At 44.3% G+C, this 15,991-nt stretch overlaps 1 protein-coding gene across 2 annotated transcripts in view; it reads right to left on the bottom strand.

Moving 5' to 3' along the window:
* The window catches only part of PAPPA (pappalysin 1), a 254,269-nt gene that overhangs the window by 190,761 nt on the left and 47,517 nt on the right, over nucleotides 1-15,991 (bottom strand). For both annotated transcript variants that reach the window (XM_059925463.1, XM_059925464.1), the window contains 2 exons: nucleotides 7,624-7,769; nucleotides 3,005-3,298 (listed from right to left, as the gene is read on the bottom strand). In XM_059925463.1, the coding sequence (XP_059781446.1) occupies nucleotides 3,005-3,298; nucleotides 7,624-7,769 (440 nt within the window). The remainder of the gene's footprint in view (nucleotides 1-3,004; nucleotides 3,299-7,623; nucleotides 7,770-15,991) is intronic.

Genomic DNA, 15,991 nt, shown 5'->3' with positions numbered 1-15,991 from the left:
CAGAAGACCTAAATAGACATTTCCCCAAAGAAGATATACAGACTGCCAACAAACACATGAAAGGATGCTCAACATCACTAACCACTAGAGAAATGCAAATCAAAACTACAATGAGGTATCACCTCACACTGGTCAGAATGGCCATCATCAAAAAATCTACAAACATATATACAATGGAATATTACTCAGCCATAAAAAGGAACAAAATTGGGTCATTTGTTGAGACGTGGATGGATCTAGAGACTGTCATACAGAGTGAAGTAAGTCAGAAAGAGAAAAACAAATATCGTATATTAACGCATATATGTGGAACCTAGAAAAATGGTACAGATGAACTGGTTTGCAGGGCAGAAATTGAGACACAGATGTAGAGAACAAACGTATGGACACCAAGGGGGGAAAGCAGCGGGGGTGGGGGTGGTGTTGTGATGAATTGGGCGATTGGGATTGACACGTATACACTGATGTGTATAAAATTGATGACTAATAAGGACCTGCTGTATAAAAAATATAAATAAAATAAAATTTAAAAATGAAAAAAAAAAATCTACAAACAATAAATGCTGGAGAGGGTGTGGAGAAAAGGGAACCTTCTTGCACTGTTGGTGGGAATGTAAATTGATACAGCCACTATGGAGAACAGTATGGAGGTTCCTCAAAAAACTAAAAATAGAACTACCATACGACCCAGCAATCCCACTACTGGGCATATACCCTGAGAAAACCATAATTCAAAAAGAGTCATGTACAACAGTGTTCATTGCAACTCTATTTAACAATAGCCAGGACATGGAAGCAACCTAAGTGTCCATCGACAGATGAATGGATAAAGAAGACGTGGCACACATATACAATGGAATATTACTCAGCCATAAAAAAGAAACGAAACTGAGTTCTTTGTAGTGAGGTGGATGGACCTAGAGTCTGTCATACAGAGTGAAGTAAGTCAGAAACAGAAAAACAAATACCGTATGCTAACACATATATATGGAATCTAAAAAAAAAAAAAAAAAAAAAAAGTGGTTCTGAAGAACCTAGGGGCAGGACGGGAATAAAGACGCAGACTTAGAGAATGGACTTGAGGACACGGGGAGGGGGAAGTGTAAGCTGGGACAAAGTGAGAGAGTGGCATGGACATATATACACTACCAAATGTAAAATAGATAGCTAGTGGGAAGCAGCCGCATAGCACAGGGAGATCAGCTCGGTGCTCTGTGACCACCTAGAGGGGTGGGATAGGGAGGGTGGGAGGGAGATGCAAGAGGGAGGGGATATGGGGATATATGTATACGTATAGCTGATTCACTTTGTTATACAGCAGCAACTAACACAACAATGTAAAGCAATTATACTCCAATAAAGATGTTAAAAAAAATAAAATAAAATTAGAGATTTAACTAAGCAATTCCACTGTAAAAAAAAAAAAATACTTTGAGTCAGATGTGCGACCTGGGGCCAAAGACTTCAGTCAGCCTCTGGATTGTACTGTCTGTCACCTGTGAAATGGTGATAGTTTCTACCTCATAGGTTTCTTGTGAGAATTAAATAAGATGGTGTATATTAAAGTCCTTTATGAACAATAAGCTTTTTTACAAGTAGAAATATTGTTATTGGTAAGAATCAATTTTATATGCCTGTTATTAGAGAATTTATTCATTTTCTTCCCTCCCTGCCTTTCTCTTTCCCTTCTTCCCTCCTTCCTCCCTTTCTTCTTAACAAACATTTTTAAAGCACAAGGCCCTGTGCTAGGTACTGAGAATACAGTCATGTATTAGAGGCAAGCTTCGCCTTCACAGAGCTCGCTTGTTTTGGTTTGTGGAAAGAAACACTTAAGTTGAATATTACAATAGAACTGGATGCTGGGCTACCATGTGCAGTTTTGCAGGTGCTGCCTTACCCAAAAGCTCATGGTTAGGCGGCCAGTAGTGAGGGCTGTGACTGCGCTAAGGAAGGGATATCTTCTTCTAATTTGCCAAAGATGTTATAAGGGCTTCAAGTGGCCTTGATATACACTAAAAGGAAGTACAGGGCATCCTAGAATCCAGAGAATGAGTCTTTAACGCTGTTACTGATGGTATGGAAAAGGGCTTTGAAAGGATATATGCAGTTAGGAGAAAAACACATCCAACTTATGTAATAATTTCATATTTGCAAAACCAAAAGCGTTCTATTTTTTTCTATAATAAAACACTAAAGGAGCATGTGAGAGTTCTGTGTTTTAAAAAACGTTTCAGGGGCTTCCCTGGTGGCGCAGTGGTTGAGAGTCTGCCTGCCAATGCAGGGGACACGGGTTCGAGCCCTGGTCTGGGAAGATCCCACATGCCGCGGAGCAACAAAGCCCGTGAGCCACAGTTGCTGAGCCTGCGCGTCTGGAGCCTGTGCTCCGCAACAAGAGAGGCCGCGATGGTGAGAGGCCCGCGCACCGTGATGAGGAGTGGTCCCCGCTCGCCACAGCTGGAGAAAGCCCTCGCACAGAAACAAAGACCCAACACAGCCAAAAATAAATAAATAAATAAATTAATTTAAAAAATAAAAATAAAAAAGGATTCCCCAAAGCCCTATTAAAAAAAAAAAAGGTTTCAAATAAATAAATAAATAAAGTTTCAACCACCACCAGCTTAGAAAATTACAGCTGCAAAACTAGGAGGAACCTTGGAGGTCAGTTCCAAAGATTCCGTTTTCTTGAGAAAAGCGGGACCCAGAGAGGACATGTGACAGACCCCAAGGCATTAGGTGACCCTGTGGCAGAGCTGGGCCTTCTACGCAGGTTTCCCTACTTTCAGTCCTGGTGAGCTTCCTTCTGAGGAGCCCTCAGATACAACATCTTCCTTGTATCCACGAGGTGCTCACGGAAGGAATATTATCTTGATTATTTGGGCTGAGGAATTGTTGGGATGAAGAAATCTTAGAAAAGGCAAGCAGCTTGCTCGAGGCTTCTCTGAGCCAGGACCAGAGGCCACGTGTGACACCCAGCCCCGTGCACCCTGCAGAGTGTTGGCCTTACCTGCATAGCTCATGAAGTTGTTGTAAGGAGTGTTGAAGAAGCTATTAAAGCCACAGGTGTCGTTCCCTGGCCCCGGGTCACCGCAGAACTTGTGTTTCGGGGCTGGGTTGGTGTCACTGCAGAGGTCTCCGGTCTCAAAGGAAGGCTCTGTCTCCATGCAGGGGTCACTGCAAGACTGGATTTCTGAGATGCCTCGGAAGATGTGATAGAGGCCCAGGCTGTGCCCGATCTCATGGATCATGGTGTGGGTGTGCCCAGGAATGCCATAGAAAGATGGGTTCAAGACAATGCCACCTGCAAGGGGAAAGCCAGAGCATTAGGCAAACTGGGCATTCTGCTTCCTGATGCGGGGATCCCCAAACCAATCAAGGGTCAGTGGGGTACCGCCCAAAGTAACCGCAGGCTTCTCCACCCTATGACTCCACTGCTGAGAGCTGTTACGACTTGCGGTGTTAATCACTGATTGAGTAGGAAGAAGTCTCAAAAGTCATTTTGTGCAATCCCTTCACTTTTCAGTTGAAAACACCGATGCCTAAAAAAGTGAGGCAACTTAACCAAAGGGATGTCAAACTACTTAGAAGAAGTGGCATAATTAGAATTCAAGGACTCTGATTTCTGGGCTGGCCAACATTTCTGCTGCAACTTCTTAGGAAGCGTGGCACGCCCTGGTTCACAAACACTCTACGCGCATTTGCTTCAGTGAAGCCCTCATGGCCAGACACCTCGGTTCCGGTTCTCATTTTGCCTTCACTAACTCTGTGAAGTTGAGCAAGTCAACTGCCATCCCTGAATCCCATTTCTGCAGCTCTGTACCCTTTGAGAGTGAATATTCATAACGTCCAGCACCATGGCGTGCTCACCATTATAACACTGGTCAAAATAGCCACTGTTTCTTGAGCATTCATTATGTATCCTCAGGCCCTGTGCTCAGTGTTTCATGTGTATAATCACACTGAATCATCTCACAACCCAGTAAGAGCGGCACTGACTCACAGAGAGGTGAAGTAACTGGCCCATGATCGAATCAGTAAATGGGGAGCTGGAATTTGAACCCGAGATCCTTGGGTTCCAAAGCCAGGGGTCTTAATCTGAGTTCTACTGCTAACGTTCACCACGGGGTCCAGAATATGGCATCTCATTAAACGTCTGTTGAATATTTGCTGAATGCCGACCCACTTAAAGACGGTTTACGAGGCCAAAGTAATCACACGTAGCCAGCCAACACAGCACCTGACACACAGCAAGTGCCTTACTTACTGTCTAACCACTGGCTACTCCAGGTGTAGCTCAAGAACAAGCAGCATGACCTGGAGGGTGACTAAAGATGCAGCCCCTTAGGCCCCACCCCAGACCTACAGACTCAGAATAAGTATTTTAACAACAGCCCCAGAGGACTTGCCTGTGCGCTCTAGTTTGAGAAGCGATAATCTACCCCACGTCTTAAAAGACTGAGCTTTGCGCCACTTGGGCAGATAGATGGACCAGATGTCAGGAAAATCAATGGATAGCATGGCTCTATGTTCATTTTTAGGCACTGGAGAAATACATACAGGCTGGCAGAGAGATATTTCAACTGGAAAATCCAAGTGTGGGGAATTTCCTGGCAGTCCAGCGTTTAAGACTCAGTGCTTTCCTTGCTGGGGGCGCAGGTTCGATCCCTGTTCGGGGAACTGAGATCTCACAAGCCACGCGGAGTGGCCAAAGAAAAAAGAAGGAAATCCAAGTGTGTCTAAGGGAAGGTTAAGATGCAAGTCTGAGCGACCTGCAAGCAGTGGCTGTGTGCAGAGCAGGATCTTACGAAAGAGTGGAGAGGAGCCAGGGCCTCGCTGATTTGTGCCGGCAAGCCTGGAGCAGGCATGCGGGTAGTTTTATCTCGGACTGAGCCGCCGGGAGGGTAGGCCTGCTCAGCCATGGGGCTCACGGAGTCTATTAATTCTGAACTGCTCAGAGCCTTCCAGCACAAAGACAAAGATGTATGAGAGGATGTGTGGGGCTGTGTGCACGCGCGTGTGTATGTGAGAAGGGGCAGGCAGAGGCGGGGAGGAAGAGAAACTGAGACAGGAAATCTCTCTCAATTATTTTCTGTCAATCATAATATGAAACATCATCGCCTTCCCACCCAAGGCTTTTTCCAGGGATCATGGCATAACAGCAGGAAAAGAGGGTGGAAAAAATATATATATATATGGTTTTAATAAATTGGGTTTGATTGGGCCTACTGCAGAGGAATTGCTTATGATCGAGATGTCTCAGGATGGGGAGGTGGCAGCCTGGAGGCCAGCTGGAGTTAGCCTGACATGGATTGCAATCTTCACTCTGTCTCGCACTGGCTGTGTCATCTTGGGAAAGTGACTTTGCATCTCTGGCGTGCTCTAAAATAAACAGCTACGACAGATAGCGCCAATGATTCTCTGTCTTTCTGTGAAGCTTTAACATTGAGGTAAATGGGGAATGGGAGACTGGCAGGACCCCTCAGGTATTTCCAGGGATAATGACAGGATTGCAGACTTAACGTCCAGCCTGGCTCTGTCTGGTTCACCTCATCCCCTCCCAACTCTCCCCTTTTCACAGGGCGACAGCACAGAGCCTGAGTCCTGTTCCACTGCTTCTCTTAAAAGGTGAAATAGCTTGAGGCTGACATCATCCTGAAATACTATAACATGCTATGGATTTATAGCCTTCTGTATTCCTGGTCCCGAGCCAGTGTCTGAAATTCACAGTATTATCAGGAGTATTTTTCTCTAATTTTAGAAGCCTGCTGTTCAACCCTTCTAAAGCTCTGATCATGACCCTTTTGGTTGATTTTCCAAGAGGACAGAATTTCAGCACTGAGAAGGGTCCTTGGAGGCCCTCTACGTCTAACCTATTCCTTTAAAAACTGAAGAAATTGAGACCTGGAGAAGGAAAGGGTCTTGCCTAAGGCCATCCTGTTAAGTCACAGCTAAGAACAACCATGTATTTTGGCCCTGGACCAGCAAGATTCCCATACACCATGTTAGGCATGTGACATAAGCTAATCAGCTTCAGCTTGCCTAAGCTGCACACTCTCTTTTGCCCCGCCCCTGTCTGTCTAGGTCTGCCTGTCTATCTGTCTACCCAGCCATCACCTATCTCAGGGTTTCTCAACAACAGCACTACTGGTATCTGGGGCTGGATAACTCACTACTGTGGGTATTGGAGGAGATATAGCGGCATCGCTGGCCTCTACCCACTAGATGCCAGTAGCATTCCCCCATTTGTAACATCCAAAATTTTCTCTAGACATTGTCAAATGTCTCCTAGGGCATAAAAATCCACCCAGTCAGAACCGCTAGATATTTATTTTTGTTTCTATCTATTTACACAACCACGCATATGTGTGTGTGCACACACACAGACACACAAACTGGTTTCGCTCTCTTAAAAACAACTAGGAAAAGATAGTGGTCTGGAGGGAACTAAGTCTAGAGTTTGACTCAACACAACTTTATTGTTTGAAGTTGCAGAGTCCCTTATCTCCAAGATATTGTGGATTTAGAGCAGCTACTGGACTCTGGCTGTATCACCAGGAGACCAGACAGGCCCGAGGAAAGATCCAGCACCATCACTCTGCTGAGCCCTAACATTCTCAGATGAAGGTACTCACTGAGTCATCACTATTCACTGGTGTAAATAATAGGAACATTCTAACAAGGGGAAAATAGCCAAATAAATTGCAGTGCTCTCACTCAATGGAACATTATATGGCTATTAAAAAATATCTTGTCTTTAGAGAACTGGACATAACCTAGAGAGATGCTTTCCTCTTGTGATGTTAAATGAAAAAAAGTTGGGTGGGAAGTAATTTTGAAGACTGTTGCAACATGGGAAAATGTAGATAGCATAATATTAAGTGAAAAAAAGAATATTAAGTGAAAAAGAACACATGCATGTATGCTATGATTTCAAATATGCACAAGTTGAAAAATGCATGTCTACCTATAGACGTGTATTGGAAGAGAGCATGGAAAAATTAAAATTAAAGAACAACGTTTGCTTACAGGGCCTGGTTCAGAAACCACTGTCATTTCTGACTTTTGGTGACTGGTTTGTGTAAACGTATGTCTTATTTATGGATTTGCATAATTTGAATGTAAGAAGAGTTCCTGGTGGTGTTGGTGGGTGGAAAATGGAGGAACAGGGAGTTCTTACGAACTCTCTCTTGCCTCTTTGGCATCTTTCAAGTCAACCCATCACTGGCTGGGCCAGCACAATGTGGTTACTAGGTGGAGAAGATATTTGCATGAACTAAGAGGCAGGGGGTATAAGGAGAAAGCAACAGATGAAGAGAGTTGGAAATTTAAATTCCAGTTGTGGTTCTGCCGCTGATTTGTTTGTGACCTTGGATAAGTCCCACTCCCTCTCTAGATCTTAAGTTTCTCCATTGGTAGAACAGGATTAATAACATTGTGATATTTCTCAAAGCATCACTTGATGGGTGAAAGATGAGGAATGCTAAAGAGTTTTGAAAAATTAAAAAGTGATAAGTAAGTAGGTTGTTCACCATCATCACTACCATGGTCCCCATCATCACCATCCTCACTACTAAACGTATTCCTGTACTAATCCAATTTCTTCCTGAAGAAGTTTCTAATTCTCACCTAAATGCATTAGGGCCTCCTTGTCCCACGGCCAAGTTGCTACTCCTGCCAATTCCTCCTCCGAGGAGTTTGCAAAGAAGATATTGAGGTGTGTTGATCCATCCAGTCTAAGAATGTTCTTCAGCTCGTTAACATCCAAGTATGCTCTGTAAGAGAAAAAGAACCTTGGCTGTCATCACCATCCAAAAAAGGTAGTATTCAAATAACAGGTACTCCCAAATTAATTGAGTCATGATGTGCCAGGCACTTGGCTAAGCATTTTATAAACATCGCCTCACTGACTGCCTCCAATAATCTTCTATGGTAAGTGAGATAATCCCATTTTACAGGTAAAAAAATCAAGTCCTTGTGAGTTTAAGAAACTTGAAGATTGCTCAGCTTATAAACAATAGCAGAGTTCAGTTTAAAACCTAGATTTATCTAAAGTCTGCATCTGTGCCCCTAAGGACTCTGCTGTATGGACTGATGATAGGGCAACATAACATGGATATAGATTGAGAACAGACCATGGAAGAGATAACATGTACTCTAGCCTTGGCGTCTTCCCTACTTCATTCATTCACTATGGACCTCGGACCATGTATTTGGCAAATACGAAGCTGTACCAGGAGGCCTACTTTGCATCTCTATTCAAATCTTGCAAGGAGGTGTTATTACTCTGTTCTCAAGATAAGCAACATGTGGTCCAAAGTGATTAAACAGGTTGCCCAAAGTTGCAGAACTGGGTTTCAAGGCCAATTCTGTCTAGCTTGGAAACTTATGCTCTTTACGCTGGGGCATTATCTGCCTCCCATAGATGATTCTGCATTCTGTAAGCCTCTATTTCTTTGTCCATAAAATAGGCTAAGGGATACGGTATTTGGGGTAGCTGCCATTGTAGATATTTAGAATACAGACTGACATGTTTGGAAAGTAAATTAATTCCCCACGCTACGATCATCAGCTCTTTAATACACCGAACAAACATATGCTGGAGAGAGAAAGAAATGGCCTTTGGAAAGAGACTGGCATATCCTAGGTGCACAGTAAATAAGAACGCTTCCCTTGCGGAGTATGATTCTCCCATCAGAATAGGAATGATAAAGCTTTGGGTCAGTCACAGGCATATTATTCTTATTATTTAACCTCTTTATTGGAGTATAATTGCTTTACAATGGTGTGTTAGTTTCTGCTTTATAACAAAGTGAATCAGCTATACGTATACGTATATCCCCATGTCTCCCCCCTCTTGCGTCTCCCTCCCACCCTCCCTATCCCACCCCTCTAGGTGGTCACAAAGCACCGAGCTGGTCTCCCTGTGCTATGTGGCTGCTTCCCACTAGCTATCTATTTTACATTTGGTAGTGTGTATATGTCCATGCCACTCTCTCACTTTGTCCCAGCTTACACTTCCCCCTCCCCGTGTCCTCAAGTCCATTCTCTACGTCTGCGTCTTTATTCCTGTCCTGCCCCTAGGTTCTTCAGAACCATTTTTTTCTTTTTTCTTTTTTTAGATTCCATATATATGTGTTAGCACATGGTATCTGTTTTTCTGTTTCTGACTTACTTCACTCTGTATGACAGACTCTAGGTCCATCCACCTCACTACAAAGAACTCAGTTTCGCTTCTTTTTTATGGCTGAGTAATATTCCATTGTATATATGTGCCACATCTTCTTTATCCATTCATCTGTCAATGGACACTTAGGTTGCTTCCATGTCCTGGCTATTGTTAAATAGAGTTGCAGTGAACACTGTGGTATATGACTCTTTTTGAATTATGGTTTTCTCAGGGTATATGCCCAGTAGTGGGATTACTGGGTCGTATGGTAGTTCTATTTTTAGTTTTTTAAGGAACCTCCATACTGTTCTCCATAGTGGCTGTGTCAATTTACATACCCACCAACAGTGCAAGACGGTCCACACCCTCTCCAGCATTTATTGTTTGTAGATTTTTTGATGATGGCCATTCTGACTGGTGTGAGGTGATACCTCACTGTAGTTTTGATTTGCATTTCTCTAATGATTAGTGATGTTGAGCATCCTTTCATGTGTTTGTTGGCAATCTGTATATCTTCTTTGGAGAAATGTCTATTTAGGTCTTCTGCCCATTTTTGGATTGGGTTGTTTGTTTTTTTAATATTGAGCTGCTTGTACATTTTGGAGATTAATCCTTTGTCAGTTGCTTCATTTGCAAATATTTTCTCCCATTCTGAGGGTTGTCTTTTCATCTTGTTTATGTTTTCCTTTGCTGTGCAAAAGCTTTTAAGTTTCATTAGGTCCCATTTGTTCATTTTTGTTTTTATTTCCATTTCTCTAGGAGGTGGGTCAAAAAGGATCTTGCTGTGATTTATGTCATAGAGTGTTCTGCCTATGTTTTCCTCTAAGAGTTCTATAGTGTCTGGCCTTACATTTACGTCTTTAATCCATTTGGAGTTTATTTTTGTGTATGGTGTTAGGGAGTGTTCTAATTTCATTCTTTTACACGTAGCTGTCCAGTTTTCCCAGCACCACTTATTGAAGAGGCTGCCTTTTCTCCATCGTATATTCTTGGAGGCACATTATTTAATGGATCGTTTTCTAAATAGAGAGAGGGATCTTGCTCACCCTCATGCTTCTTTCAGCCCCATTTTATGTCTGCCATCTTCTATCTTAGGGATCCTTGTGAACAGCTGGTAAGCATTTCTTGAGTAAAGTTGGAAATGCATCAATGAATAAAAACATACATAAATAAGCAAGCAGGCAGCCTGATGTAGTAGGTGAGATAAAGTCTCTGAATAATGATATTTAACGTTTGTTGGGCCCTTTCATGTGGTCTGACTTTACATGGATTATCATCTTAATCTTCTCAATAACAGCGAGGTTGGTGGTATTATTATCCCCATTTTCCAGAGGAGGAAAAAGAGGCTTACAGAGTCTTCGTACCTCGCTCAGGTCACACAGCTAGTTGGAAGAGTTTCCCTTTCTCCCAGTGTGGTTTCTCACGGGGGTTTGGTGCAGAGCCTGGCCAGTAGAACACTGATGACGCTGCCCTTCTCTTTCCCTCCTGGAATCACAGAAGGGGATCCCACATGCGAAAGAGTAAAGTCAGAGATCCCCAGCAGGGCCTGCAAGACCCTGTTCCCCCCTTTAGCTTCTTCTCTCTCTGTTCCCTCTCTTGAATTTCCCACTGTGTGTTGTCAGCACCCCCCGCCAGCCCCCCAAGATGCAGTGCCTTTATCCTCAGTGCCTTTACTCATGCTGTTTCCTCTGTCAGGGACTTTGCTCCCATTTTATCCCCTGATGAACAAATCCGAAGTCCATTCTGGTACCACTCCTCCAGGAAGACTTCCCTGAGTCCCATCTCACCTCCACCCCCTTTACCATCTCTGTACTCATCTACCTCCTATGAGTACTCGTTCTCACACCATTCCAAATACTCTACCTGTCTGTATCTACCACTGTTTGTGGCTCCCAGGGGGCAGGGAATGTGCCTAATTCATCTCTGTTTACCCAGTTCTCTGCACAGGGCTTGACACTGGGCAAGCGCTCAGGAGACGTTGATGGAGCTGAATTTACATTGGGAAAGAGAAAATCTAAAATATTTAGGTCCCAGTCTCAGCTTCAGCACTTCCTTCCTATGAGGCCTCAGTTTCCTTATCAATATACTGGAATTAATAACGGCTGCCTGGTGCTTCCCAGGGCATTTCTATGGGTCGCAAACCTACACCTCTACTCCGACGGGAACAGGATATGTCTGAGACCTACAGCGCCCTCCTGGCCACCCATGTGATCAAGAGCCCATGATAGTCAGGTGACCATAACTTTTGCAGCTTTTCCAAAAAAGGTGAGCATGAGTTGGAGACACAAGCAAGGCCTAGAAAGGGCACATCTGTGTGTAGGTTGAGCTGACTAGTCATTCCAAGGACAGCCACAGAAGCTGAAATACTGATCCGAAATTTTGCTGCTATACCTCCTCTCCCCAGAGATCCCAACTTCAGCTTCTTAGACTAGAAGCCTCATAACGAGTTTGAATGAGTTTTCTGATCCGAGTAGGGATGAGGAATGACAAAGACAGCATGCAGTAAGCTCCTGCTGTGTGCCAGCCCCTGTGCTAGCTACACCTGTTGTCCCATCCCTTTGCAGTATTTGAAGTCACGTAGCAGAGTGAGTAAGATGGCTCATTCTCAAGCCAGAGTCCTGGGTTTGAATCCAGCTCTTCCACTGGATGTTTGGGTCACCTTGGGCTATTGACTTAACTTCCTGCACCCCAGTTTCTTTATACACAAAACGAGGATGATAATAGTATCTACCTCCTAGAGTTGTTCTGAGGATTTAGGATGTTAATAAAGAAAGTGTAAAGGGCTTAGAATAATACCTGGCACGTAGAAACCCTCGGGAAATGTTTAGCAATTCCTATTATTTATCCCCATCTTGCAGATGAAGGAACAGGGGTTCAGAGATCACATAAATACAGACAAGGCCAAGTCCAAATCTAGATGTGTCCAATTCTTCCCTCAACCTCACCCTCAAGTCCAAGCTCACTCAGGGCCACTGTGAAAGGAAACAATGCGTGGGAGGAGAATAAAAACACAGAGAAGCCAAGATTTTCCTGGATCGGCCCTTTCCACATTATTTATTATTTTCTAATTGATTTGTCCATTTCCATCAAGCGTTCTCTCAGGCAGAGAACACAAATGCTATTAGAGAAAGTCACCTCTTCGCCCCTTTGCTCCAGGCTGAGAAAGCTTCAGGAGAGGAAGAGAGGGGTGGGGCAGGGACAGGGAGATGTTTTAATTGGTTGTTTATTCTCATGTAATTGCAGAAACTAATCTTTTCAGGGGGTGGTATTCATCCTGGCCCAGGGCAGAGATGTGGGATATTGAGGCCTCTCCCTTGCTTGTATGTGGGTGTTTTTTTTTTTTTTTTTTTTCCTTCACACTTTGAGAAGCCCCCATTTCCCAAAAGAGGGGCCACTCAGGCCCCTGACCCCACTGGCCCCTCTCCTCTCCGGCTCTTTTTTAGGGGGGGACCCACACAAAGGAAAACGGCTCTGTGGCCAAAAGATTTCCTTCTGCTGGCTGAGGCCTTCCCACCAGTTCAGAGCCAAGCTGGGTGTCTCCCAAAAGTATCAGGGGAAATTCCTAGGGACACGAATCCATGTATTTACCTTCCTCCCCCATCTCTTTAAGGTTTGTTTATTCCCTCTGTTGATGGATGGAGGAGAAAGCAGAGAAGGTCAAAGTGAGAAGGATCATTAGAGTTTAGGGAGATGGGTTGATAAGAGGAGGAAAAGGGTTTGCTCAGGGCCACTTGCTTTCCATTTTGCCACTGTGGGGAGGTTGGCCCTCTGTGTATACTATAAATTGGTGAAATTTCTTTAAAAAAAAAAACAAAACTATCCCCCCCCCACCCCAAATCAATCCAAATCCAAAACTCTGTGTCTTTATTAATTTATGCGCAGGTACTGCTCAGTTGGACAGACAGACAGACCTAGATCCATGGGCAAGTTGCCCTGCCTCTCTGAGTCTCAGCGAGCTCATGGGGATACCAGAGGGATGAAATGAGCACCAGCCTGGCACAAAGTCCCCTCCATATTCTGGTCTCCTATTTCCTCCTACTGGGAAGAAACCTAAACTGACAGTCTGCCTTCCGGGTGGCTCTCCCCGTCTCGGCTTTCAGTGTCTCATCCCTACCACCCAATCTTCTTCTCCCTCCCACAAAGTCCAACTCAAGTTACTACGGTTTCCTCATCCCGAGAACCTCTGGTTTTCCCCGATCATGCCCATTCATGAAGCATGTCCATCAGTTTCTCTTCTCTGCCTTATGAGCGCTCTTCCTGAATCTCAGCCTTATAAAATCTTACCCTCCCTGCTAAGCTCAGCTTACATGTAATGTATACCATGTGTCCACTCGTGACCACCCTCCCCTGTAAAATGGGGCGATGATGTCCACCCTTCAGGGGTGTCAGGAGGACTAGAGGCAGTGCAGAAAAAGTTCCTCGCACAGTGTCTGGCACATTTGAAGACACTCATTGACTAGCCTAGGCTATTTTTTTATTTTTTTATTTTTTAGCCTAGGCTATTTTGATTGCATTATTATTATATTAATTACAATGAAAATTATTAGCAACACCAAAATCATCAATACCACCTCTAGCTGAAGATGACTTCTCCCTCCCCAGAGTCCCCTACTTTGGATTCTAGTACCTATCACCCTGCTCTGTGTTATCGTCACTGTCTTCTCCATCAGGCTGCGGTAAGCTTGAAGCAGGTAGAAGTCAAGTCTTTATCAGCTCTGTGTCTCCCCAAAACTTTCCTTCAAGAGATAGAGCTGGGGTTTCCCTGGTGGCGCAGTGGTTGAGAATCTGCCTGCCAATGCAGGGGACACGGGTCTGAGCCCTGGTCTGGGAAGATCCCACATGCCGCGGAGCAACTGGGCCCGTGAGCCACAACTACTGAGCCTGTGCGTCTGGAGCCTGTGCTCCGCAACAAGAGAGGCCGCGATAGTGAGAGGCCCGCGCACCGCGATGAAGAGTGGCCCCCGCTCGCCGCAACTAGAGAAAGCCCTCGCACAGAAACGAAAACCCAACACAGCCAAAAATAAATAAAAATAAATAAATTAATTAAAATTTAAAAAAAAAAAAAAAGAGATAGAGCTACCTCTGGTTGACAGCTTTTGAGCACCTATCTCTCCTGTAAATTGCATAACTTCAAAACAGGATGAGGAAGCCCAGGACTCAAGCAAGTGAAGCAACTTCCCCAAGGTATCAAATAAGGGGTGTAGACCTCTCTTCACTAGCCTGTATGTGACAGCACCTTTGCACCAACTAATAAAGTTACCTCTCCCTTCGGGGGGTGGGGGTGGGACATAGCTCCTTGCAAGCGGGCACAGCTTGGAGAGTTAGGCATGGCAAGGATTGTAGCATCCACCCTCCTCCTCAGCTGGACACGCTGTGCAGAACCTACATTGCCTGGATTTCTGGCCCATTCCCATGATGCTCAGCTGCCTAGTCTGCAGCTCAGAGTTCCCGTCTATTCAGTGAGCTTGTGAACTACCCGTGTTTTCTAAATCACGGTCTATAGAAGGCTAAATCCACAAGAAGCAGAGGCATATTTAAAGGAAAAGGGTTTCCAGGTCAGATGGCTTTGGACACGCTCTGTTAAACAAGGTTAAATACATATATTTTTTAATTGCAAGAATTTTCAGAGCCTTTAATATACGAAATGGGAATAAGACAGAGAGCGTATGAAGTATTCCCAAACATATTTGATCGTAATCCTTTCCCCCCGTCCCACCTCTGCCTTTGCCAAAAATCAAATAACAGCATAACCAATAGAGTCTGGGAAACGCTGGGCTAAGTTGGAAAGTCCCTCCTCACTTAGATCCTCTCCCCAACTGCCTGTCAAGAGAGGTGTCTTGGTGTCTCTTTTCTTCCTGCACAGCTCCTGTACCTGGCTCCTCCTGCGAAGGTTGTGGGTCCCCTGGAATGTCAGTTTCAGGGGGGGCCCAGCCAAGGTGCCCAGACTTTACCCCTATGCCAAAACTGCATTTCAAAGCCATGAGAGCAGTTCTGGAGGGAGATCAAAGCTCTCCCAACTCAACTGTCATTAGAATATTTTCTTTATGCATCTCACTCGCTGGTGAGTGCCAGCAACATATTTCCTAAATGCACTGGCCTGAGATGGTACAACTGTAATAATCTCAATGAGAGAGCTGTCAGGGCCTGTTTTATTGAATGAGGAGCAAAAGGGAACTACATTCAAAATGCAGAACAACAACAACAATCCCTCAAATGGAATCATGAAAGGCTTAAGTTTTTCCAATTCTAGAAGCATAATATACTGGCTCTTCCATTTTAAAGATGGTTGGTCAGAGGTACGGATTCCAGTGAGCCCAGATCAAGACTGACCAGCACCTATTTCTATTCCCACTCAGAGCAAACTGACTCCCCACTGCAGAAGTGATAGCTGAGATCTTTGAGCGGTGCCCTGTCAAAGTCCTGCTCCCTGGGCCCTTGATAGGTACAGGTGGGTTACAGGGATAGTGTCAGCCATGTGCTGATACCCTCAATTTGAGGAGGGTCTGTCTGAGCTGCTCCTAGCTGAGAACAGGCCATTTCCAAGCTAGAGGCTGGGGACAGCTCTTTCAAGTTAAGGGAAAGGGCAGCAGAGTGCTACAGAAAAAGCCACATTTTTTTTTTAAGGGAAATTTATTTAAATATGACAGTGTAACATTTAAATAGAATACCTTGGACCCTTATTTTCCTTGTAGCCCATGTAGAGAACAGTCTTACACAGTAAGACTCTCTGTCACTTTCATAATTAAATGTTCTTGGATAGAATTCTAGATAGAAAGGTTCTGGACTTAAGTCTATTCTTCAATCAATGATATGAAAGTGGGGCATACA

The sequence above is a fragment of the Balaenoptera ricei genome, chromosome 6, assembly GCF_028023285.1.
Source record: "Balaenoptera ricei isolate mBalRic1 chromosome 6, mBalRic1.hap2, whole genome shotgun sequence".
NCBI lineage: Eukaryota > Metazoa > Chordata > Mammalia > Artiodactyla > Balaenopteridae > Balaenoptera > Balaenoptera ricei.
This window is presented reverse-complemented; position numbering and strand designations above follow the sequence as displayed.